Raw genomic sequence first — 27,343 nt, forward strand, 5'->3', positions numbered from 1 at the left:
GCGTGTGGTCAGTGGACTAAGTTAGTCCCCTAAATGTTCACAGTGAATTATGGTACTAAGTCTGGTTCCTCCTTCCCAAAGCCCGGAAAGCTTCCGCCTGACTTAGGGAGGGAGGCGCGATGCTCACATGTGTGATTTCAGGACATCACAACGTTCCTTGCACAATGTCACACACGCCCCATCACCCTTGCAGGCTGGCGCCTCTGGCCCTAACTGTTCCCCTGCAAAAAAATTAACTGTGCACCATTGATATTATCACATCCTCCTATTCTCTATCAAAATCCCCCTTGGTGATAATATAGTAGCATATTTCCTAGAAAACATTGTCCCCACAACCGAAGGCATCATCAGGTGCTATGCTTCTTCTGATTTCTTCATTAGCATTCTACTGTGGACCGGGAAGATTTTCACCATTCATTTCTTCTTTATATCTGATGTATTTTGAAATCTAGAGCAGCCGAACCACATTCTCATGATGCCAGTGAGACCATTTGTGGGAGCCTTATGACAGCTCGAAAAGGTTATCAAATTATAAGGGTAACTCTCTTTAGAAACTGAAGGGAGATTCTCATCAATTTGATTTCCCCCCACATTCAGCTTTGTAACAGCAACTGATGAAAATATCTGCTGAGTGGCTGAGAGCAATCAAGCAAAATAGAATATTTATAAGAATGAAATAGAGAAATAATGGAAAGGAAATTGTCTTGGAAACCACAACAATTCCAACAGAGAATCAAACAATGCAATGTAAATATAATGCCGCTCTCGTTATTCAAGATATTGTTGAAGGGGAAAGAGAAAAAAGGAGAAGCATGTGTATGACTACAATTATGTTGGTTCATAGGAGAGCAATGAAGAAGGGTCTTTGTAGTAAAAAAAAGAACAACTAGAGACCTACCAAAGCTATCATTCACTATAATTAATCTTACAAGCTTTAAGATACCCTTTAAGAAAAAGGGAATATGTTGTGCTCTAAAGATTCTCGTCTTCACTCTAGACAAAAAAATGTTGTCTTCAGTACAGTCCAGTATATAGAGCTGTAGAACCTACATGGAAATTAATATGCTACACTTGAATATTAATATTAACATGTGGGATAGACTTTGCACGGATAATACAAGAGAATTCTCTTCTTATATGTAGCGTTTAATTAAGTGTTCAGGAATGAAATGGCGTGCTATGACAAAGCTATAAAATCATCCTCAGGCTGTTCTTTCTTTCTGTGTGTGTGTGTGTTTCTTTGACAAACTCCTGACATGTCTTCAGAGTACAGAAAAGAGTCCTGAGACCAATAACATTCTTGGTATTACTCTTTCTGTAACTATTTCCCCACCACCACCACCACACACACACACACTTCATTTGTAAAATCTGAACTTTTGACTTTTTTAATTAAATCAACATCCCTGAATTTCTGGTGTCTACTAGATTTTCCAGTCCTGGGAGATGGCTTCCCTGCTCAGTGTAGGAACATTCCCAAGAAGTCTATCCAAATGGTGAACTGCTCACACCAGCTTCCAATATAGAACTATGTTTTCAGAATCCTAAGATCATGAACTGACACTTCTCTCCCACCTCCAAAAGCTCCATGAAATTCAAAAGACTTTTGAAATTCAGGCTGTTTGTTGTAGCTTGGAAGCATTAACACTTGTTGCAGGATAGGACCTAACTTCAGGGAACGTTTATCAAACTTTCATCATAACAGGTGTAGAAAAATCAGAGCAACCATTTATTTACTTTGTGAGTAAAGCTGGTCTTTGATGCTTGCTTCCCCTGAGGCAATGATATTCTGGGCATGTAAATTCTAATAACAGATGTTCAGGGCAGGAAGATGTACAGAATGCAGAGAAAAAGAAACCCGATATCAATAGTCCTATTCAGCTTTCATATTGGGGCTTCAATGAACATGCGAGAATTGAAGAGTATGCACAAGCATTCTATCTAGGTTTTTGCTGCTCTGTACAGAGTCCAAGGGCAAAGGGACGCAGGTGGCGCTGTGGGTTAAACCACAGAGCCTAGGACTTGCCTATCAGAAGCTTGGCGGTTCAAATCCCTGTGATGGGGTGAGCTCCCATTGCTCAGTCCCAGCTCCTGCCCACCTAGCAGTTCAAAAGCACGTCAAAGTGCAAGTAGATAAATAGGAGGTAAACAGATTTTCTGTGTGGTGCTCTGGTTCGCCAGAAGCGGCTTAGTCATGGTGGCCACATGACCCGGAAGCTGTACGCCGGCTCCCTCGGCCAATAAAGCGAGATGAGCATTGCAACCCCAGAGTCAGCCACGACTGGACCTAATGGTCAGGGGTCCCTTTACCCTTTACCTTTACAGAGTCCAAGGGTGACTGTCACTAGCTGGGAAGCTACAGTTTTGTCCTTGAACTCACAAGTTCAAGGGCAATGGGGCAAGAAGTTTCCTTTTGCTGATGGAAACTTTAGTGTCCCTGCATTCTCCCTAAATCTGTTCTGGGGTTTCTCCCAACCAGTCAGTGCTAGCAGAGCTAGCAAAGTGGTTCACATATTTTTTCTTTTCTTCTCCCGCCGCCTCCTGTTTGACCCCTTGCATTCTCATCATGAGACTCTTAAGATAAAAGAGGGCTTGGAAATTGATTCAGGGTCCAAATGCACAGTCTTGATGAAAACATTAATCACGCTGAAGTTAATTAAACTTCCAATAGACTAATCAGCTATAAATTAATGCTTTTGTATCCAACTTGCTAAGGGCATGAGGTGGTAGATGTTTCTATGAAAGACTTCTTTTCTTCTTTACTTTTTTGTATTTCTTGTTTACATTTGGCTCTCGATGGGCAGAACAGCAAAGGTCAGGCCCTCCAAATGAATCTTTGTCTCCAAAGGAATCTGGTGGTCATGGTTAGAGTTGAGGGTTTGATGACACCCTCCTTCTCTCTGCATGCACTTCTGTGGTCCTTTCCAATAGACTCATTCCCTACAGATTGGCTGGCCTGCTCCCATAGAATCTGCAGACTTCTATCAATATAAGAAGCTGCCCAACAGAGCCAACATGACAGCTGGATCAGAAGAAACAATGGTTCATTACACTTAGGATATTGTATGAAAATGGTAACTGCTATCAGAGTATCACTTAGCTGTATGCATGATATTAAAAATGAACAATAACTTTATTTCAATTTAATTTCCTACTTTTCTTTTTATCTTTCTTTTAGTGGTTTTTGGCCAGTTTGTATTTTTCCAGACATCACTCCATGACGTGGTTGAGGTATATGATGGCCCAACTCAACAGTCGTCTTTATTATCTTCTCTTTCAGGATCTCATTCAGGTATATCACCATAGAACAACCATGCATTCCTTGTTTGCTGAGTAAAGATTTGTGCCAGATATTCTAGTGGATAGATGGTTGATATTGATTTTTCTTTTCTTAATGTGGGTGGTCACCAGTGTGGTGTAGTGGTTAAGAGCGGTAGTCTCGTAATCTGGGAAACCGGGTTCGTGTCTCTGCTCCTCCACCTGCAGCTGCTGGGTGACCTTGGGCCAGTCACACTTCTCTGAAGTCTCTCAGCCCCACTCACCTCACAGAGTGTTTGTTGTGGGGGAGGAAGGGAAAGGAGAATGTTAGCCGCTTTGAGACTCCTGAAGGGGAGTGAAAGGCGGGATATCAAATCCAAACTCTTCTTCTTCTTCTTAAAATTCCAAAATATTTTCTTACACAAATAAATTACAATGAGATCAGTTGAAAGGAGGTGTTTCTGTATGATTCAAGCCACATGTAATCATTCCTCAGAAGTGAGAAAAATCTTGGATATACATGCTTAAGCCGCTGATATCTTTGCTAAAAAGATGAATAGAGGAATAGCTTGTGCTAGCAAAATATCCCCTCTCCGAAACGCCACTTGTAAAAGATAATAACTTACGAAATGTAATTAATCAACTGTGATACTTTATGTCTAGGTCAATCAATATGAACCTGACACAATATCAAGTTAGACCCAAAAGGACCCTAAAACTGAGATTAGGATTTAAAATAACATGTTTGCCATGTAATGCAAACAGTATTTTAGGATTATTGGCAAAAAAAACCACCAACCTGTTTCTGAGATACAATGCTTTTTGTCTTGAATAGGAGAATCCCTTCCCTTGAGCTCAGGGAACCAGATTACCATCCGGTTTACTTCAGTTGGACCCATAACAGCTAAAGGATTTCACTTTGTTTATCAAGGTATGAAACATGAGTGCTTCAAATATGCTTCACTTAAACCTTTGTGCTAATCTTTCACATTTCCTTTCATTTCTAAGACCTTTCTTTAAAACACACACACATTTTAAAAACCCCAACTCCAGTCAGTTTGAAACTGTATCCAACACAACAGAGATTAAGAAGTATAAAATATTGATAGGGAAAATACTATCTGGCTGATATAGCTATTGCTTTTTTCTGGGGGTATGCAGTGGTATGCATACCCCTAAACATTTTGTGAATCTTTGTACTTTTGTCCATTTACTGTATTTATTTCCCCCGATTTGAACTATAAAATGGTGATTAAAATGAGAGTACCCACAAACATTTTTTTAGGAAAAAAGCACTGGATATATCATATTTCCTTATGTATTTTGAATCCCTGTGGTTATTATTAGCATGTTTAAGAAGAATAACCATTCATGAAACTTAAATCTGTAGAAAAGCTATGAAGGATTTGCAAACTTGAAGTGAGACTGGGAGACTCCCTTTTTCCATTTTGCTTATTATCTGATTCAACCTTGCCTGCCACTCAAATACATATTTCAGTATCGTTGTGAATTTAGACACTGTATTACCCTGAGCTAAATCAACAATTTTGCTATTAATTATTAAGTCATTTCACTTCATTTACTTTATTTACCATGTTATGGTTCAGGCACTTAAAATGACTGTGCGTCAACATTTGCTACTGTAATTCAGTCTTTTATAAAATTTGAATACTGATCTGACAAACAGATCATATATTCATAAAACCATAGCCAATACATTTAAATATCTATCCATCACAACAATATGAACTTCATATATTAGTTCAATAATGCATCACAGTTTGTTTGTTTTTTATCCAACTAATGTACAGTACAGTCCCAGCATGATTTTTCAAAGGGCTCGTAGGGACAGCTCTTTTATCTAATCAGAACTGTTGTTTTACTTAACGTTTATAAGTATAGGCCTTGTTATATAAGATAAAATAGATATATACACTCAATCAGGAACTGCATCAAAGTGATTTTTAAAAAGCCCTAATTTTAAATGTATTTTAAATGTTTGCGCAGGCTAAAAAAATATTTTTGCATTATGAATCAGTACATGCCATTTCTTGTGGGTTTCTAGCGGTTCCAAGAACAAGTGCAACCCAGTGCAGTTCGGTGCCGGAGCCACGATTTGGGAAAAGAATTGGAAATGAGTTTGCGGTTGGTTCATTGGTTCTTTTTGAGTGTAATCCAGGTTACATACTCTATGGATCAATAGCAATTAGATGTGACACAGTGCCCAATGCGTTGGCGCAGTGGAATGATTCCCTTCCTACATGTGTTGGTGAGTAGTTAAAAGTTGTATTTTTGTAAAGGTCTATTTACTGTCTAATGAAGTATTGTATCAAGTACTGACACATTTGTTCCTGTACTGTTGCCAGCACAATTGCCTTACTGGCCTTCTGTTATATGCAGAATTACCGGTATACCAAGTTATCACTAAAGAGAACCAGGAATCCCACCCTTTCTTTTCTGTAGATGTTAATATTTTTTCTCCCTTACGTTAGAAAATACCGTTTACACAGAATCACTAAACTCACAGGACTCTGAAAATGTCACCTCATTTTTACACATTTCCAGGGAAACGTTGCAATTCCACTAAATAGTGCGTTCAACCCACACACTTGCTTACCCCTTTGCTCTATTATTCCTATCTATGGCACTTACATTTTCCAAGATTTTGCTGGGTTACATCTAATGGTGTCAATGCACAAGGGAAGTGGGCTGCTCTGCACACAGCAGGACTTCCCTTCGATCCTGCAGCTCCCAGTGTACTCAAAACTCTGCTTCAGAGACTCCATACCTAAGATATTGACTGCCCAACCCTGCTACTGTGTTCCTTCCATCATCACTTCTAAGACTAGGAGACCGAATTCGTTCTACATTCCTGTACCATGGCTCATACCATGGCTCTTGTATTCTGTCTTAAGCTGCTTTGACCTGTTTACACTCTTCTTTTTATGAGTATGCAACATTTGAAAGTTTGCTTTGTTTCTTCATGATGACAATTCTTCTTAGCTGATTTATTTTTTTAAAAAAAATAACCAGATAATCAATAGGGAGGAGGGAGGGTCTTACATAAGGGTTTTTATGATCTCAAAGGCTGGTTTTAGTATTTTTAAAATTTAAACCCATCCTATAAGACCTTAGTATCTGTACCTACTCATGTGTTGATATCATTGGCTGAGGTACTCTTCAGGTGCCTTAATCAAATTAAACACAATGGCTGGCTACAAAAGAAAGAGACCTTCCAACAGTAGCATCTCTGTTGTGGAAGACCATCCCCAAGGAGGGCCACCAGGTCATTTAAAAACCTACATGTCTTTTCAGCATCAAACACCATTTCAGTTTTCCAGATGTTCTACTCTTTACCAACTTGGTTGCTCCAAATGTTTTGGACCACAACTCCCATCAGCCTCAGCCAACCTGCTTGATGGGTCTGATGGGAATTGTAGTCCAAAACATCTGCATCAGCTTTATTATGCAGTGCCCTGATATTATTTTTAGCCCTATGGTGTTTGTTTTGTTTTTGCATTTCTTTCCCTTGCTTTAATTCTTTAGGGCTGTGTTGTTTAATATCTTGGTCTCTGTTTTAAAGACGTTTGTCTTGTTTGTGTTTTTGCAGGATTTTTAAAAATGACAATGCGATTTTAATCTTGGAGCCAATTTTACTTACATGCTGCCCACAGAACGATTGTTATAGGATGGTTTATAAATTGAATAAATAAAATAAATTACAAAAGTTAATTTGACCCAAGGAAGGTAGTTGCTCTTCATTAGTGCACATCACTCTTCTAATCTAGGTCATAAATATGCATGAGCTTAAAACTGCTCTGAAGAAAATCAGGTTAATAATTGAAATGCTAGCCATGACCATTTTAAATTGCCGTAGCTCTGTAGCAACTGCCTCAATGTTTCCTTACAGATATCAGCTATCAGTCATTCTGTCTTCTCCTGCTTTTACCAGTAATTATTTAAACTGTTTAAGTGACACTGACCTTTAGTTTATTCATGTAGTCCCTGACAGATTCTATCAGTTATATGCACTACAAAATGTAGCTCCTACATTCATTACTCAGATAAGTTTCCTTCTTCTACATATTCTTCAAGTCCTCATTTTTGTATCTAATGAAATGAGCTCAAGGACTTGATAATGTTGTTCCACCGGAGTGATGCATGAGCTGCTAATGGTACTGATAAAACTTCTCATCAATCATTTCTCCAAGCCATTATAATACCAGCAGAATATCTGTATTTAGATGACAGTCTAATGTGGTTATATTAGAATGTCTAGTTTCTTGACCGCAAGTATCATTCATGTTTAGCATCAAATATCAGTGTGGTGCCCTTATGAGTTCTTTCTGTTTATGTCTGTTATTACTGTCATTATTTATTTTGTGTGTTACACAAATGTGGGCTCTTTTTTTATTTTGACAAAAGTACATTGGACTCCAGCAAAGTTGGCTTTTTTAAAAAATGGAGCTGCTTTGCGACAGAAAAAAATAGGCTATATTTTATTTAAGTCCTGGGGGCTCATTACATCTCTAAGAAGCCCTTTTTGACCTAGATCCAGGCCCCACTGCCTTTTAATCTCAGACTGAATTCTCAGACTGAAACCTGCATCATAAATGGGTTCAAAGCTGAACAAGAAAGGTCAAAATTTCCCAGGCCTAATCTGTTAAAATAAAATGCCCTAGCTAATCTGAGTGCTATTCTGTATTCCATGCTGTAGATCATATTAAGGCTGTGAACCTATACAAGCAAAACTGGGTCTAAGTCACATTGAACTCAGCAGGCCTTACTTCTGAGTAGACATGCTTAGGGCTGTGCTGTAAGTCCATGTATTAAACTATATTAAGTGAGGGCAGATCCACACTGTGCTTTTAAAGCATATCCACAGAACTTCCCTCCCCAAATAAATACGCAGTTTATTAAAGGATGCTAGGACTTGGAGCTCTCAGATGGGGACACAATGGTTCCAGGTTTTGTAAGGGAAATTAATATGCTTTCATAGAATTCTAAGGATCATCTAGTCCAACCTCCCCGCCCCCCCCCAAATGCAGGAATTACAGCTAAAAAATCCCTGAAAGATGGTCATACATTATTATTATTATTATTATTATTATTATTATTATTATTATTATTATTATTGATATTGTTGTTGTTGACTTGGAGAAGTACACTAATGATTCACTAGGATTTCTGAGTCATGGATTTTATTTACAAAGAAAATAATATCGGCAACAACATCCATTCTTATTTCTCAAAATTACCAGCTTTTTAGTGGATCAATAAAAGTTGTACTTCTTTTTTCCTTACGAGTCTGCTTAGACAACCTGAGAACATAAATTTATAATGACAATGTGGCATATAGATTATGTAAATAAATAAAATATGGACTGATTGATTCATTTCCTCTCAGATAATGATTGGCTTCTCTCAGCTAGGTGTTCCAAATGGGGAGGCAGCTTGGGGAAGAGACAAGCCCTTCTTCAAGTCTGCTCCCCTTGGTGTTTCTGCTCCTTCATCCTTTAGACTGAACTTTTATAGGGCTGTAGACTACACTCTCCCAAGGCAGAGAGTTGTCTCAGGGATTCAGTACACCTTTCTAAGTAGCAAGGTGACTGTAATGAACAGCTGATCTTTCAAACATACTTACTTCTCCTTAGCAAGCAGTATCAGATCCTTGGGGATGTCCCCCATTCCAAGAGTGTCCACTGCAACCCTAACCCCATGAATAAGCCCTGTAACATCGAGTAGGACTAATTTCTGAGTAGATGTGGTTAAGATTGCATTGTTAACTCCAGAGAGAGCCTTGCCTTGCAATAGACAGTACATTTTACCATTCCTTAATTGTACTCTCATTGATTCCACATATAGAACCTGAATGACTACAGAATGTATTATTTAGCAGAAGTGGATGATACCTGTTGAGTGTAAATGCCAGGATTCAGCCATTGTGTGTATATATCAGATGTGTTAGAGCAGTTTAAGAGTCTTACAATATCATCCAAGCCAGGATGGGTGGGTGTAATGCTGTGTTTTCTTTTCCTGAGGCCATCTTGAACTATAGGATCATACTGTAAAACTGTTCAGATCAATCATGTTTGTAATTCTGTAAGGTTCTGTTATAACCTATCCCTGCTGTGATGAATGAAATATAGGGGAACCTCTTCCCACATTTTATGCCTTTGTTTCCAGTGCCCTGTGGAGGAATTTTAACTAAGCGCAAAGGGACCATTTTGTCTCCTGGCTATCCTGAGCCTTATGACAACAATCTGAATTGTATTTGGAAGATCACAGTGCCTGAAGGAGCTGGAATTCAAGTAAGAATGCATTGAATTTTCTTCTGATATCAGTATAGGCTCTCATCTCTGGGAGAACTGAGGGCATGAAGAGTTCAAACCAAACCAGGCAATTAACAACTGTCACAATAGATATAAACCTTTTTACTGGAGCAATTTACTGTGAGAGACATTCCTGTTGAGAAATATTACTTTTAGTATATCAAGGTTAAAATTTTAACAGTTTTTATAACTATAATATATGAAAGGTAATTTAAGGTGCTGGAACTAATGACATTTTAGCTGCACGATCCAAAACCTTCCAGGCTCCAACTGGCAGCATGGAGGTGAGGTCAGAGGAGCACTCTTGAACTCTTCCATTCGTTTACTAGCTACAAGTGGTAAAATTACCTCTTCTACAAATAGTGTAAGGGCTGCACCTTTTTTTCTGACCTTTTTTTCACTGTGTGACCCTACAGCCTTGTGCAAATTAATTGAAACAAAGCATGTTTTCTATCTTACTCATAATCCTGTACTCAAAACAAACATGAAAAGTCAGTTGATCATTACGCTGTCAGAAGCCTGCAGCCAATAGAAGGAATGATGCGCTCGCCACAATATATTGAGGTTCTATGAAAGATAGTTATTCCAGAGCTGGGAAAGAGGTATCCTGACAGTACTGGGATATTGCAGCAGGACCTAGCCCCCTGTCACACATTGAAAGTGGTGAAGAAATGACAGAGTAGCAAATACAGGTACTTGATTGGCCAGGGAATTCCCTGGACGCAAATCCCATTGAGAATTTGTGGGCTACATGCAAAAGTTGCCTCCGTGCTGTAGACTGAAGAAGCTCATTCAGGCACTGATTCAAGTGTGGTACAGGGATCCAAAAATCAACAGTGACTATTTGAAACTAGTAGACTCCATGCCAAACCGTGTTCAAATTCTGCTTAAAAATAGTGGAGGTCATATTCATTACTAATGTATGTATATGTGAGTTTTGTACAATAAACTACATTGTTTGTTTCAGTGAATTTGCACAATGAATTTGCCATTATAGTACCAGATCAGATGAGCCAATAGCATGATTCATTATAATGCAGTTTCATATTTAGAATTGGAGGTGACCATCCTCAGCTCCTTTATGCAGTATATTTCACACAGCAGAATCTCTATGTAATTAAGTTATATGAAGATCTGACAAACCCTCCCACCCACTCTATTTTCAGAAAGCTAACATTTTTTTTCCAGTTTGTCAACAGTGAGAAATACCCAACTAACTGGAAACACTATTTCCCCCCCTTATTCCAGAACTCAGGATATAGAAATAAGCATAGTTTAGAGAACTTTGTTGGCCTTTATGGTGTCTGTTAGTTGTAAGAATGGAGGAGGAATCTTTTCAAAATGGATTTCTACAAATAATTTGGTAGTGTAGGCCCAGTTTGCCCATGCTGAACCAGCTCAAGCGTTGAATGACCACATATGTCCTGGTTGCTTGTGCATTGTTGCATTTTGTTTTGTTTTTAAAAGCCTGGCTAATTGTATGCAAAAATTATATAGAAAAAGCATATAGAGTCCAGGGGTGTGTGTAACCATTATTTGAAGTTGTTTCTATTATTTTATGTTTATTACCTACTGAGACTTGGCCCAATTTCATCACTCCTGGTAGAAGCAGACATTCAGCAAGGAAGAGAGGATTCCAAATCATGTTTGCCATTGATGTGCAAATTGGTAATAGGAGAGCATTTGGAGTGCAAAAGGAGGATGGTTTAACCTTCCTCGTTGCCTTTTTTCCACTCTTCTTTTCCTGGTGGTTCCAGACATGTCATCTAGTCTAGTGGTGAAAGTGTCCATGGACAGTGGTTGATATGGAAAAATATCTGAACAAGGGATGACTGAAGCACCCCTTCTTCCCACTACTTCACTCATACATTTGTCCCAACTTTATTTATTGGCAGTGAACATGTGGTTGGAAATCTCATTGTTACCATATATCTAGCTCTCCTTTCACGCAGGGCAAAACTTTCTGGGTGTCCACCATTATTAGGTAAGCATTGCTAACTTCTGTCAGCAAGCACAAATACCAGTACTTTGTGGAACAGGTGGATGTTACAATGTCAGAAGAAATGGAGATAACTGAGGACAGTATTAGATGTTATACGAGGTACTTTCCTTGCATGCCTAGTTGAACCCAGTTTTCATTGCAAGCCTTCACAACTTGCAAAAAGTATAGCTGCTCAAAATATACTTTTTATGATAGTTATGAATCTGGGGAAATTGTAGAATTTGGAATTCTCTCATAATTTTGCCATTAACTTTTTCTTCTTCATAGGTACAGGTTATAAGTTTTGCAACTGAGCATAACTGGGACTCTTTGGATTTTTATGATGGTGCTGATAATAATGCTCCGAGGCTTGGAAGCTATTCAGGTGAATGGAAAGAATGACTACATTTCTGGTACTCCCTTTTATGATAAACAATCAACCTGTGCCACTTCTGAAGATGCCAGCTATAAAGATATGGAATTGGGTTCATGTAATACATAATACATCTTTTGGAACGAGTTAGAGATTCAAAGCTGCATGCCAGATTTCTGGGGTTTCATTACCCGGTGCTACCATATATTGATGTCTGCATTAAAACATATTGTATTGCCATTTGCTGCTACACATCACATATATTGTGAGTGCAGGGTGGTGTGAATTATATTTCCAATATTTGTCGTCTAGAGCAGATCCTGTTTACCAATACTAGACTTCAAAAAACAATTGGCTCTTAATGGATTTTGTACTACACAACCTGGATGGAAGTTGAATACAAATAACACAATATCCAGGATCCACTGAAGTGTCTAAATCTAAGATTTTTCTGCACACAAAACCATAGTCACCAATGCATCCTCCTCTTCCTTGCCCCATTACTAGCTATATCATTATTCTCATTCCTTTCCTCTTCCAAACTAGCCCAGGAACCCTAAAAACCTATTTCTTTGGCTTGTTCAGTTGATCGAGCTGTTGTTTCATCATCTATTTTCCCTTCAGGACTTCCTTAGTCCTCTGGTGTAGATGGAAGGCATAAGATCATATCTCTTGCTTGATCTGAATTGCCTCTGCTTTAAATGTGATGCCTGGTTGAACAGCTTGGATTACTGAAGTGTTCCAGTCATGGTTCGGCCACTCCTTTGATATACTATAATAAATAGCATACTGTTCAAACTCTCAACAGTATTTACCGGTAATGTCCTCTGGAATATGTAGCCTTTCTGAATTTTCAATACTCTAGCCTTTTTCTGCTTTACTAATACCCAGTCTTATTTGTTTTTCTCCCGCTAACTCAGGCCCATCATCAGTGGTCAGCTAGTGTGGGCACTGGTGGAGAGTCCCAGGAACTAAAAAAGCCCCTCTGGGAATTTAATTTTAGGAATTTTTAAATTTGGTACCAGACTTTTAGCCTAGAGGGTCCTACATAACTTCCCTGTCGCTTTTTACCTGGTCTGTGCAGCTTTTGGTCAGCTGCTAGGCTTATGATGCGAACAGAACAAATGAGGTTATCATCCATCACCAAGAGTTTTATTTGAAGGATACATGCACAAAATTTCACACAAGCATATAAAGAAGAGAAAACACTTCTTACATTCTCAGGGTAGTAGTGATTAAAGGTGGCAATGATGATCGGTCGGCCCAGGATCCCATACTCTCCAGCTCATAACTCAGAGGCAGGGGAACAGTCAAAGAGAGTTAACAGCTGTGTCCTGACATGTCTCTATTCCATTTTATACAGTTGTTTGTCTCTTCACTCCTTTCTCTTTCTTTCATGATGGCCTCTGACCATGTGTACACCCAAATGTCCTCCACATGTGCTGTCTGTGACTCATGTCCCTAGATGTTAACTTCCCATTTTTCATTTATGGTATGTGTGCTTCCCTAGAATGTGGGCTTGTGCCGAGTACCTCTGACCTTTGCTCTGCTTGTTCCCTTTTTTCCATTCTTGCTCAAGCATAACCACAACCCATATTTCCTGTTCTAGTACAGGCAGATATTAAAGTGAGTGTGAAGTAGAAATAGGACTTGAAGCTGAGTTCCAGTGCCATGCAAGAGAAATAATTTATGGCTCTAAATTTCTCCTTCCCCCTCACTTTCTTACCTGACTGTGCCAACACTCATGACCCTCTCTGCTTGGGATCTCATATGGCCATTTTAGCTATGGTGGGCGACAGTGCCACTTTTGAATGGGAGCCAAGTTCAGCTTCAGACAGTAGTGGTTATCCAGTATATTGTTGTTGTTTAGTTGTTTAGTCGTGTCCGGCTCTTCGTGACCCCATGGACCAGAGCATGCCAGGCACTCTGTCTTCCACTGCCTCCCGCAGTTTGGTCAAATTCATGTTGGTAGCTTCAAGAACACTGTCCAACCATCTCGTCCTCTGTCGTCCCCTTCTCCTTGTGCCCTCCATCTTTCCCAACATCAGGGTCTTTTCCAGGGAGTCTTCTCTTCTCATGAGGTGGCCAAAGTATTGGAGTCTCAGCTTCAGGATCTGTCCTTCCAGTGAGCACTCGGGGCTGATATCCTTCAGAATGGATAGGGCTGATCTTCTTGCAGCCCATGGGACTCTCAAGGGTCTCCTCCAGCACCAGTATCTTAATGTACCTAAAATGCAAAGCCCTGGCCTGTAGGGCTATAGATTTGACAGGTTCTGGTATAGATTTGACAGGGTCTGGTGAGTGGTGCAGTTGCTGCTGCTGCTGCTGTAGCAGGAGTAGTGGAAGACAAAGAAAAAATGCTGGGCAGCTGCATTGTTGGACATGGCATATGTACCAGTGGTCCACTGGCAGCCTTTTGCAAGGGAGCTGCTGAAATCGGATGCTTGCCCTGAACCATTGCCAAACACTCTTGCCACTATATTTTTTTTTGTAATTCTAGCAAAATTTCAGAAGATACAATAGAGTTAACCAATCATGTTGAGATAACTCAGTCGGTGGAGCGTGAGACTCTTAATATCAGGGTCGTGGATTTGAACCGCACATTGGGCAAAAGATTGCACAATTCTATGATTCTGTGATTTTACTGTTACCTTATAGTGGTAAGATGGAGTCATTCTACAAACTGGAGAATGTTTGAATTTTGTGTGTGCATGCAAGATTTCATACATTTCAAGACAAAATCCAAGGAGTGTAAAAGCTGTATTACTCACAGTACTAACATGATATTCTTCTATTTTCATTTCCCCCAGGAACTACAATACCTCCACTTCTCAACAGTACATCCAACAACTTGTACCTAAACTTTCAGTCAGATATTAGTGTGTCGGCTGCTGGATTCCATTTGGAGTATACAGGTAATGTACATATGATATATGTTACGCTTGTGTAAGCCAGGATAGTTTTGGAGACACAAACCATTCAGGTCTTGATCTAGTTGACAAAGCTAGCATAACAGGATTGGGTGTCAATTTGCCTTTTAAAGAATTATTACTGTCATTATTTCTGGCTTACCCTGTGCTCCTCTTGCTGCCACAAATAATGTTATTCAGCCTTTAAAGTGGAATGACCTCTTGCAAATAGAATTCTGTCAACAATTTAAAGATTATTCCCCTATAAAACATTGTAGATCTGTGGTTACTTTGGAATTGTCCTATAACAGATTGCAACTACGGAACTGGATTAGTGATCAAAATGGGAGAATCAAAAGGGCATCCCCTCGCCCACTGTTACGATATAGAAGCAATGCGGCCGCGAGCTGGTAGCTTGAAAGCAAAACATAATGGGAATGTTGGGACTGTTCCGTGGGAAACAGAGGGACAGTCTATTCACAGTGCGAAGCACCGGAATTAGCTCAGAGTGTAATATGAGCTGTACAGGAAGTACAGGAGGAGTTTGTCTCTCGGCTGTTGGAGTTTGAAGAGAGCAGTCGTGTTTCTTGTAACGCTGCAAAGACAGAAATAAAGGCATGTAAATACGTTTCTGTCTATCTCTTTCCCCTGCCCAGGGGGGGGGCAGGAAAGAGGGGGTGTGTTCTTCTCACGCTGAGAAGGATCGCCTATCGCGACCTAGCCTGTATCCTGCCGGGGAATGCAGACAGGGAGGTCAACAGGAGATCAAGCCGGGTGCCTGGAGAGTGGCCAGTTTCTCCTGATAAAGGCTTGATTCCCAACACCCACCACGAATTCCATTTCTTTCCTTTCCAAATGTCAGTCTTCATTTTGTCTCTACTGAACATGCTGAACAGAGGTGGCTCTAGAGGGTGCACTTGGTGTAGCTTCTGGGGCACCAGACCAGTTCCACCACCAATGGAAGGTGAAGAGGTGCCAGATTTTGGCATCACCTAGGACACCACTGAAATTTGAACACCAAGGTTCACCACTGTGCTGGAACTTCATTGGGATGTTTTTGCGGGATTGCTGTCTTAGGTTTTAACAGAATATTTCTACTACTGTGAACCTCGGGGTTGCCTCAAGCATGCTGACACTTCCCTATTGTTTCTCAGAAGTACCATTTTGACCTCAGTCCTGTTAGGACTTACCACCTTTCTCAGCTTTTAGAAGGATGGTAGTGGGGAAATATAGATGGAAGAAAGTGTTAGATGACATGTTTCAGGTTCTTTGGAAGTCGATGTAAAAGTTTTTGTATCTTTTAAAAAATAAGTAAATAAATTCAGGAAGACCAGAGCCACAAACTGAAGTGTTGTTATCAGTATATCTGACTGGTTTTTGTTTACTGCCTGTTTATTCCTCAACCATTTTGCAATGTGACCAGAAAGTGTTGAATTTTGGATGTTCGATAGCAGTAGTCATGATAGAGATGTGTATTTGTATTTGTTTCATCAGCTGTCATGTAATCCTCTTCTTCCACCTTGCATTTTACTGCCTTGCTGTCGTGTTTCCAAAGATATCAGAGTAATTGGTTGTTTTAAAGCTAGGAGGAGAGGAAAAGAGTGTTGAGATTTCAGGGAGTTGTCACCATTATGTATTGATCTCAGTAACTGTTCCAGTCATTGCACCTGGAATATATCTTGTAGGTGCCTAGAGTACTCATTTGCATACCTGTGATTGACAGCTGAACAATTGATAGTAAATAGAATGGAAACAATTTCACTCCTCTGCACATTTCACAGACTGATTCCATCTTTGTCACAACTGTGGACAAAGCCAAAACTGTTGCTTTAGAACACAATATGGTGGAAGACCACAGCTCAGCACTAGAGCAGTTGCGTTGCATATTCAATCCATAGCATCTCCAGTTAAACAAAATCAGATGGCAGGTGATGTGAAGGAACTCTGCCTAACACCTTGATCAGTGTAGAGCTAGATAGATCTGGTATAAGGCTACCTCCTTAGGAAAGACACGGACAGTCAGCTGATACATGAGATCTGATTAGGAAGTAAAGGAGTAGAACAGAGATGGGAAACCTGCCCTTCAAGTTGCTGTTGGAGTCCAGACTTCCATCAGCCCTAGCCAGCATGGTAAATGCTAAAGACTGATAGAAGTTTCAGTCTCTCAACATTCTAAGGGCCATATATTCTCCTTTCCAGGGAATGGGGATGGAGAATATCGAGAGACATTTAGCTAGTGATCCTGTGAGTATGTGTCAGGTGATTTCAGAGATAATCCAGGGCGGAAGCCTCAAGCTCCATCTTTATGGGAACCTCCAGTACTTAAACCAAAATACCAGAAGCTGAACTGCAGATACACGCTCAAATTAAAGATGATAGATCCTGGCCAAGACAATTTATAGAATGAATTTCTATAAAACAAGGTCTTCCATGGCAAGGTGATTATTTTCATGGTAAATGACAATAAAAGGGACGTGGGTGGCGCTGTGGGTTAAACCACAGAGCCTAAGGCTTGCTGATCAGAAGGTCGGTGGTTCGAATCCCTGCAACGGGGTGAGCTCCCATTGCTCGGTCCCTGCTCCTGCCAACCTACAGTTCGAAAGCACGTCAAAGTGCAAGTAGATAAATAGGTACCGCTCTGACGGGAAGGTAAACAGCATTTCCGTGCGCTGCTCTGGTTTTGCCAGAAGCAGCTTAGTCATGCTGGCCACATGACCCAGAAGCTGTACACCAGCTCCCTCGGCCAATAAAGCAAGATGAGCGCCGCAACCCCAGAGTCGTCCGCGACTGGACCTAATGTTCAGGGGCCCCTTTACCTTTACCTTTAAATGACAATAAAAAGCCTTTAGACAATGAAGAATGATAAACCACTTGGGGTTTTTGGGGGGAAGTATGTAAACATATATACATATATGTAATCATGCACTAAGCCTGATCATGACAACCACAATCTCCCACATTATGGTATTGCAAGAGTCTTCTTATAATACATGGAGTCAATTTTATACAAGCGAATTCAAGAAAGATTTTAAGGAACTCTCTAACATTATGGTATGTCATAAATGTTGCTGTCCAAGATGACCTGATTTGTAGATTTTTCTCTGAAACATGTGGGGTGGGGGGTTGGCACATTTATTTCTTCGTCAGCTTCCTGTAGCTTTTTGTCTTTTTAATTAATTGGTTACAGGTGGAGAATTGGAATAGCAGGATAGTATTCTGAGATTTATTGGGTGCTCAATTATATTAATATCCCTGTATCTACTATGTGCTCTTCTGATTATCTATTCAGACAAAAATGTATATGAATTCTGTGTGTGCGCTACAAACTAGAAAATATCTGTCACTTTAACAATCAGTAACTGACAAAAAAAATCCATATAGATAGAGATAATGACTCAAAAAATGGAAGAGTAAGCAATTGCTTAAAGAAATATGTAGCCTAACTGTGCTTTCCTCCAGTTTCATTTGGGATTACTCATTTTAAAAGGCTATATTAATAATTAAAAGGGTATTTGTGAACAATTAACTTCAGAAAAGGAGAGCAGGTGAAAAAAGCAGACATAACTCAGCACTATGTAATCTTTGTCTATAGACTTTGAGAATTCTTGGAGAAATAGTGAGGTTCCTGCAGACTGGAGATGGGAAAATGTTTCCTCATCTTCAAAAAAAGGGGAGGGGGAGAGAGACCCAGGCAACTACAGACTGGTGAGCTTGATGTTGATACCAGGAAAAGTCCGAGAATTGAAAATTAAACAGTCAGTCTATGAGCACTTAGAAAATGATGCTGTGGAAAATAAGACCCCAGCGTGGTCTTCTCAAAAACAACTCATGCCAGATGAATAATATATATATAGTTACACTCTCAGTGAATCAGGGGAATGCTGTGAACATAGTGTATCTTGATTTCAGTACAGTGGTACCTTGGGTTAAGTACTTAATTCATTCCGGAGGTCCGTTCTTAACCTGGAATTGTTCTTAACCTGAAGCACCACTTTAGCTAATGGGGCCTCCTGCTGCTGCTGTGCCGCCAGAGTACGATTTCTGTTCTCATCCTGAAGCAAAAGTCTTAACCCGAGGTACTATTTCTGGGTTAGCAGAGTCTGTAACCTGAAGCGTATGTAACCTGAAGTGTATGTAACCTGAGGTGCCACTGTAAGGCTTTTGACAAAGTCCCCCAGATATTCTTGTGGAGAAACTGGTAAAATACACATATACTTTGGTATATGGAACATGTTGCTTGAGTACAGAGATTTTATTTCTATTTTTCAGAAATAGCAGCTGTGGGGCCCAATTGAGATCAGTACCCTGGTATGGAGCAATAGAAGTTTGAGGGCCTTTAGACTTCACACACAAACGTCCTGCAAGTTCACTTCCAATCCACACCTGCAATTTGCTTGCCAGTAAAAGCTCCCTTTGGAGCAAATTGGAGTGCTGGTGCTTACCCTTAAACCAGGGAGAAGAAACTTCTTGTTCTCTCTCTCTCTCTCTCTCTCTCTCTCTCTCTCTCTCTCTCTCTCTCTCTCTCCCCCCCCCCCTCTCGGGCCTCATATTCCCAGACCTAATCTATGGGGTACATATGAGGGAGCCAGAGCCAGAGGCAAAGTGTTCTATGTAAACTAAATATGACTATCCTGAACCACAGCTTGCCCACCTGGGTTTTAAAACCTTCAGGACCTGGGAGCAATGTACCTTAGAGATTGTAGGAGTCCTTGCCACACTTGTAGTTGATCAGGCCCTGCTTTGCACTGGAAAGAGCAAGGCTTTTATGTAATTCCTCCAAGGCTTTGAAATCAGCCCCCTAATAACAGTTAAAGACTGTTTATCCTCTTGTGATCTTCTAGGGATGTTGTGAGATCTGTGTATTTTTGAAGGCTTTCAACTGTTGAAGCAATTTGTAGGCTGCTCAGACTTTCTTCAGTGGCTGCCTTAGGATTTTTTGTTTTTATTCCATGTTTAATTATTGTTTTTAAAAGGTGGAATTGTGTTTAATTACATTTGGATGCAGACTGCATTGAGTATGGGAAAACTGATATGTAGATCTTTAAATTGATATAGAGATATTTTTTTGAAATGCATTAAAATATTGCTGTGTAATATTTTGAGGCCAAAGTTACTTGAAAGGGAAGCAGAGAATACCTGCTAAAATCTGAGGCATAGCTGTCAACGTTTCCCTTTTTTAAAGGAAAATTCCCTTATTCTGATAGGATTTCTCGCAAGAAAAGGGAAAAGTTGACAGCTATGATCTGAGGTGCTTGAGTTTTTCCTTTATCCTGGGTGCAGAGTCATAGCCATCCTTCCTCCTCAGTTGAGACAGTTACTTTTCAAAGTTGGGCTTCAAAGGAATGGCTGGAGAAACCAGTGAAAACAGGTTTGTATAACCCTGTTTCTGTGCCATGGTGGGAAATCATTTTTTAAATGGAAGCTGACATGTAACAGTTTTGTACATGCTGCATTTCATGGTATTGTTAGGCGGGGTAGTGTACACACTGAACATCACCATGACCCTAGCTAGAAGAAGAGACTTTTGTTCGATATTCAGAGATGAGTAGAGTTACAGGATGTCCTTATCAGAGGTGGCTTTAGGGTAGCATGACCAGCTTGGGGTGGCACAAGCATGCTGTAGAATGGAGCTAGGGAGATTGGGGGCACCAAATTTTAGTGTTGCACAAGTTGCCACTGAAATTTGAGAGCCCAAACTTTGCCACTCACTTTATGAGAGATCCATACTTCACCAGAGGAGGATGAGGGTGGGTGAGTGTCACGAATTCTTCGCGGCGCTTTAGCAGAAATGCTCAGAGTTCCAGGTTCTTCAGTGCAGTATTATTTATTGTGAGCTATACAGTGGTACCTCGGGTTAAGAACTTAATTCGTTCTGGAGGTCCGTTCTTAACCTGAAACTGTTCTTAACCTGAGGTACCACTTTAGCTAATGGGGCCTCCCACTGCTGCCATGCGATTTCTGTTCTCATCCTGAAGCAAAGTTCTTAACCTGAAGCACTATTTCTGGGTTAGCGGAGTCTGTAACCTGAAGCGTATTTAACCTGAGGTACCACTGTATATATACAAATATCTACAGAAGCAGTTCATACAGTCAGACAGAGCACCTGGCTGCACCTCAAGGCAAATAGGAAGACCCTTTCTCTCTGACCACACTCCTCTACACCACCACCTTACTGCTGGACAGGTTTCCCTTTTAAACCGTTGGCAGCCAGTCAACTGTCAGCACATTACTGCTGAGTCATTCTGACCCAGCACCTCCATAGAAAGTATTGCATCAGCCTGTTGCATCAACTAGCAAACTCAAGCCTGCAGACTTATTATCTTACACAGCATTCTGTGAATCCCAACAGTGAGATGGTGGTGCTTGTTTCCAATAGTTTTGGAAAGAGAGAGGATTCAAAATTGCCATGTAGAGCCAAGCCCTTGTAGGTCTCCCTTGTGACTGCAGTCGGGGGTGGGCATGCATGTTACATTTCTTTTCTGCCTACTCCTGTGCTGGTCTCGGGGGGTTACCATGCGGCATGGCCCAGTCCGAGGTCAAGGGTGTGGTATGGAGGCTGTCCGTCAAGACTGAAGCGGGGTCCAAGGCAAGGAGTCGGGTGAGGTCAGGAACTCTGGCAGAAGAGCAGGACAGGGTGCAGGCAGGAACAGGTTACCAACAATGTTGCTCCCGCAACCTGACACTGGGCTGGCTGGCTTTTATCTGCCCCGAGGCATAGGGCAGCCCCGGTCCACAGGTGACTCACCTTTCCTGGCCTGGAGGCAAGCACTCCTTCTGCAAGAACTTAGTTCCCTCCGCCTCTCTGCCCTGAGCCTCTGCAGCTCAGGAGAGGCTGGAGGGTTACCGGACCCAGAGGCAACCACCTCTTCCCCTGACGGGGCTGAGAGTGGAGCACCTGCAGGCAATGGGTCCTCGATCACCTCCGGAGCCAGAGCAGACTCAGCTGGTGTCTGCTCCTGAGGATCTGGCACAGGTGAGGACCCTTCAGGTACAAGCCCCAGCCCCGGCTCAGCTGGTCCTGGAGGCGGGGACTCCTGTGCAGGCTGGGATTCCTCAGGTTCAGCCTCTGAATCTGATTCCCAGGCCATCACACTCCAAGGATTTGCAGTTATACATTTATTTAATTATATCTTCACACTTGTGCTGCGAGATCGGTTCAGCTAAGATTTAGTGAAATGTGCTAGGCCGTTTGCCAAATAATGATTTAAACGTGCACATCCCATGTGCCTGCGCATAATGATTAACCTTATAGAGGCTGCAGATGGGTTATGGATTGTAACTTTGTTGAACCATGGAATAAATTCCTATGTGATTTCAACAAGCAGCAAGTTTAAATGGTTAAGTAATTAGTGCTGCACAATAAATAGCATGGTTTCATCAGAATTTATCATATTGTTATTCTGCACAAGGCCACAAATGGTCCTCCGATTAAGCTGAATATACATCTAAACAAGGTTTTTATTAAGTGAACACAGTAGATTGTTACTTTCAGTTGTTTAGGTTCCATTAACAGCTGTGCTAAGTCTCCAAAACAGCATTAAGATAAATAGTTTCAAAGAACCCCCAAGCAATTTCCCTAGTCCAGAGCCGCAGAAGTTCCAATAGTTACAAGTAATTTTCACTATGTGAGCTGTAATTTGAAAAGGCTTTTTATTTTATTTTTAATTGGCATATCTGACTTGGCTGAATGTTACTTTACAAGCAAGCTTTTCAGACATGGGCAACATGGGAACCCTTTTGCAAGTGATGCCTATTCAGTTTTAAGCCAATTTTAATGCTGGCCTAACAACCAGAAGCAAGTCCTTCATGTTGAATATTTAAACATAATGCTTAATTTTTAAACACTTGAGATCTTTATGATTATTAAACTTGTGGCTGAAGCACTTTTGGAATCTTGTCTTTTGAAAGGAACTCATACTCTCCTCTCTGCTCACAGGGATTGCTGTGGATATGCTGCAGAATGCCCTTTCAGGTCTTTCAAATCACTCTCCCCAAATTGGTTCGCTTGCCATTGATACCTAGACAATTATTAGAAATCAGAGGTTCCTAAAGAAAAATAACCAATGCTCCTCAATGAGAAGATGAATAATGGTGGATATGCTTTCCTAAAAGACACACATACCACACACCATCAACCCCCTGCAATTTGTAACTGTAAATAAGTATTTAATCTTCTGGACTATGTTCTCATTTCATCTGGCTTTGTTGCCTAATAATAATAATAATAATAATAATAATAATAATAATAATAATAATTTATTTTTACCCTGTCCATCTGGCTGGGTTTCCCCAGCCACTTTGGGCGGCTTCCAGCAAAAGATTAAAAGTACATTAAAACATCAATCATTAAAAACTGCACTAAACAGAGCTGCCTTCAGAGGTCTTCTAAACCAGTGTTTTTCAACCTTTTTTGGGCAAAGGCACACTTGTTTCATGAAAAAAATCACGAGGCACACCACCACTGTGTGCAGAGAGGGAGATGTCAGAGCCCCGCTGCTCTCTATGGGGAATCGGATGAGAGCAGACCGCCTGTCCGCTCTCATCCGATCCCATCCGATCTGATCCCCACCCAGGATGGATGGGAAATAGGGTGGACACAGTCCGGCGCCCGCCTAGTGGGCGAAAATTTGACTTTTTTTTAAAAAAAAAAAACCTTAGGCTTATTTTTACTCATGACAATATTTGTTAAAAATATTACATCTGCCTTTGAGAAGAGAGAGTATAATATTTTTATAATGTGGAAAAATAAACTCTACAGACATCCCAAATGGCACACAGGTGCTTTAAAATAACATCCTCTCACAGGATAATTCCAAAGGGGTGCTTTGCTCCCACCCTGTTTACCCAATTATTCTTTAAACACACTGGACTGCATGAATGGGTATAAGACGAGAATACCTAAAAACAGTAAAATGTTTATTTTCTTAGAAAAAAAAGAGGGATTCAAACTGATTGTGGTCACAACGTCCATCTGTTTAACCTTGAAGTCCGCCCCCCCCCCGCGCGCTCTCTCCTTCCTCGGCGCCTCTCGCTCCCCGGAGAGGCCGCCCACGCGGGGCTCTCGCCGTCTGCCTGCCTGGCTGCCTGCGAGCTCGGCGGGCAGCGCCTCCGTCCGCAGTGCCCGCCTCGCGGCTCTCGAGTGGCGCTCGCCCGGGAGGACACGCCGGAGCCCGGGAGCTTCTTCCTCCGCCCCCTGGAGCCGGAGCGCCGCTTGAAGCGCCGAGGAAGGAGAGCGCGCCGGGGGGGGGACTTCAAGGTTAAACAGATGAGAGCCGCGAGGCGGGCGCTGCGGATGGAGGCGCTGCCTGCCGAGCTCGCAGGCAGCCAGGCAGGCAGACGGTGAGAGCCCCGTGCTGGGCGGCCTCTCCTCGCCACCGCCGCGGCACACCAGGCAACATCTCGCGGCACACTAGTGTGCCGCAGAACAGTGGTTGAAAAACACTGTTCGAAACATCAGGTAGTTATTTATTTCATTGATATCTGATGGAAAGGCATTCCACAGGGCGGGCACCACTACCAAGAAGGCCCTCTGCCCGAGTTAGAGTATTATTATTATTTATTTATTTAATTATTATTATTTTTAATATAATTTTTATTAGTTTTTTTTAAACATATAATTTTCAACAGTAATTAAACATACTTTTACATCTTATTCAAATTTTTGACTTCTAGCAATCCTGTCTGAAAATTTTCCAATCTAATCTCTCAGTATGCATTTCTTATCTTCCCTATGACATTTCAAACTCATAACCAATATCTCTATCTTTTTCTACTTTGTAACACTTCGTATATTTCTCCTTACAAAACTTCTTGTTGTCCTACTAGCGTAATTTGTTGATTACAGTTGCTCTTTCGACTGATCCAACCAGGATCTTCTTATGTCCTTAGTCTATAGTCACATCTGGCCGGCACTTTCTTGATCTCCTGCCCTCGGGCAGAAGATATAGAAGCATGATTAGTTGCACCAACAGGGCAAAGAACAGCTTCTATCTGTGTGCTGTTAGGCTGCTGAATGAAAAGATAACAACAGGGCAACTGACTTACGGGTTTGGTGGGTGTGCATCAGTAAACGAGGGAAATTAAGACTAAGAGAGCTGAGTGGCGGGTGTTCATGTAACTTCACTGTATACAAGTTGTACAAGTGACAATAAAGTATTTCAATTTCAATTTATTTCAATCTGACTCTTTCCTGTTACTGCAAGGCTACGCTGTTTGCATCTTGAGGCCCCAAGACCCACCCCCAAAATAAATACACACAGACACTTATATTAGTTTAAGTTTTTGGGCAAATTTTGGCCACAACTTTATTGAAATACAATCACGTGAGCAGTATTGGCTTAGGCATTGACTCCCCACTATAACTGACTCCACTTCTCAGGGTGATCGTCCAATGGGGTAAACCAAATGAGGGAGCAAGGTCGATGAGGACCAAACTAAGCTCACCCCGGGGTTCCTGTGGTCCTGGCATGGCCCTAACCCCTCAAGCGGACTTCGGACGAGATGCAGGACCCCCAGATTCCTTTAACGGAATACCCAATTCCTGGAGGGGCAGGTGATGGCCTCACCTCCCCTCCCCACAATCCAGCTGAGCCAATGTCTAACCACCACCTTACAAATTGTGACGATTTGCTAAGGGGTAGGCAAAAACCAAATGGCTAAAAGCCAATCTGCCAAATGGAAAAAATTCCTACCCAGCCCCTGTTCCAAAACAGGTGACCCAAACCAAAGCAAGGCCAAGCGACTCTACCTAAACAAGGGAGGGTGGGCGGGTGTTCAGCCATGCAAATGCAAGTGCCCCACTTGCATCACACTGCTGCTTTTAAAGCCCCTGGGATCACGTCACCTACTGGGTATTGGCTAAAACAGCCTGGCATGATTCCAGGGGAATGGCCAAGACTTCCTGCTCCTCTCCCCCCATTTTAACCCTGTCAGGTGAGCTCTTGGGTCCCGAGCGCAACCAGGACCCTCTGTTATGAGGATCCCATTTAGCTTCCCAGGAGATGGGCTGCTCCACTCCCACTCCTCCCATTTACAACTGCGAATCGCTCTGAGGTTCTAACTGAGTAGCTCCAAGAACTGGCCACATAATCCTACTATAGTTTCTGGTGTCTGTGTTTAAGATGCTGTTCACTTGGATGCAGAGGGAGAAGATGGAAGCATTGTACCAGACCGTGAATGCTGGAGACTTACATGCATATGCAGTCTGGTTCCTGAAGTATAGTTGCCAATTGGCACCTTTACCGTCCTTTTGTACCTGGTGCTATTTTGATCCGGCAAGGCTATCCTAAAACACTTCCCAGAACCCTCTGAAATATTCAGGAGCCCCCTGCCGTGCAGTATGATGTGGAAAGCATTCTTTGAGGTTCTGAAAAGCACCACTTAATAGCTGCAATTCTTCTGTCATAAATCTCAGTGTGACAAATTGAGCAACTGTGTACTGTATATGTCTGGGGATCTGTTTCTATAATGGAGGAATTTTTTTTTGTCATTGTTAAGTTTTTTAACTTTTCACAGCTATAGGTTTGGACTCTTGCCCTGAACCTCAGACCCCCAACAGTGGAATTAAAGTTGGAGACAGATACATGGTTGGCGATGTGGTTTCTTTCCAGTGTGATCAAGGATATTCTCTCCAGGTAGATTTTATTTAGTGTGCATATGTATAATTTGATTTGTTTGTAAGTAAGCATTCACATGGAACGCGGGTGGCGCTGTGGGTAAAACCTCAGCGCCTAGGACTTGCCGATCGCATGGTCGGCGGTTCGAATCCCCGCGGTGGGGTGCGTTCCCGTTGCTCGGTCCCAGCGCCTGCCAACCTAGCAGTTCGAAAGCACCCCCGGGTTCAAGTAGATAAATAGGGACCGCTTACTAGCGGGAAGGTAAACGGCGTTTCCATGTGTGGCTCTGGCTCGCCAGAGCAGCTTCGTCACCCTGGCCACGTGACCCGGAAGTGTCTGCGGACAGCGCTGGCTCCCGGCCTATAGAGTGAGATGAGCGCACAACCCTAGAGTCTGTCAAGACTGGCCCGTACGGGCAGGGGTACCTTTACCTTTACCTTTAAACATTCACATGATGTGTCTGCAATATAAAATGTATAGTAATGAGCTTCAGCTTTGTGATTTGAACCATATAATTGCCATTTCCAGTAGAGCACACCTAGCTTGATAAAGATGAGGTACTTGTGGTTTATTATTCAGATGTCCAAGCCCATGAACCTGATTAGTCAGTTCCAATGTCCAGGACCTGACATGCTTTCTCCCTAATACTTCCTTTTGTAGGAAGTGAGATGGGAAACAACATTGTAATGATCAGTCATGGCAGTACAGAACTGCATTGGTAGACTGCTAAATTTGAAAACGTTTATCTTGTCATTACAGGGGCATTCACATATAACCTGCATGCCTGGACCAGTAAGAAGATGGAATTATCCCATTCCAATTTGCTTAGGTATGTCTTTTGTGCAACACTTTAATTCCAAAGGTGAAAGAACAGC

General features: G+C 41.6%; 1 protein-coding gene across 5 annotated transcripts in view; it reads left to right on the top strand.

Moving 5' to 3' along the window:
• The window catches only part of CSMD3 (CUB and Sushi multiple domains 3), a 591,548-nt gene that overhangs the window by 467,268 nt on the left and 96,937 nt on the right, over positions 1 to 27,343 (top strand). For all 5 annotated transcript variants that reach the window (XM_083516438.1, XM_083516434.1, XM_083516435.1 and 2 more), the window contains 8 exons: positions 3,179 to 3,292; positions 4,094 to 4,189; positions 5,324 to 5,527; positions 9,445 to 9,569; positions 11,860 to 11,956; positions 14,755 to 14,859; positions 26,368 to 26,486; positions 27,228 to 27,297. In XM_083516438.1, the coding sequence (XP_083372564.1) occupies positions 3,179 to 3,292; positions 4,094 to 4,189; positions 5,324 to 5,527; positions 9,445 to 9,569; positions 11,860 to 11,956; positions 14,755 to 14,859; positions 26,368 to 26,486; positions 27,228 to 27,297 (930 nt within the window). The remainder of the gene's footprint in view (positions 1 to 3,178; positions 3,293 to 4,093; positions 4,190 to 5,323; positions 5,528 to 9,444; positions 9,570 to 11,859; positions 11,957 to 14,754; positions 14,860 to 26,367; positions 26,487 to 27,227; positions 27,298 to 27,343) is intronic.

This window comes from Podarcis liolepis (assembly GCF_965112155.1).
Source record: "Podarcis liolepis genome assembly, chromosome: 8".
NCBI classification, from domain to species: Eukaryota; Metazoa; Chordata; class Lepidosauria; order Squamata; family Lacertidae; genus Podarcis; species Podarcis liolepis.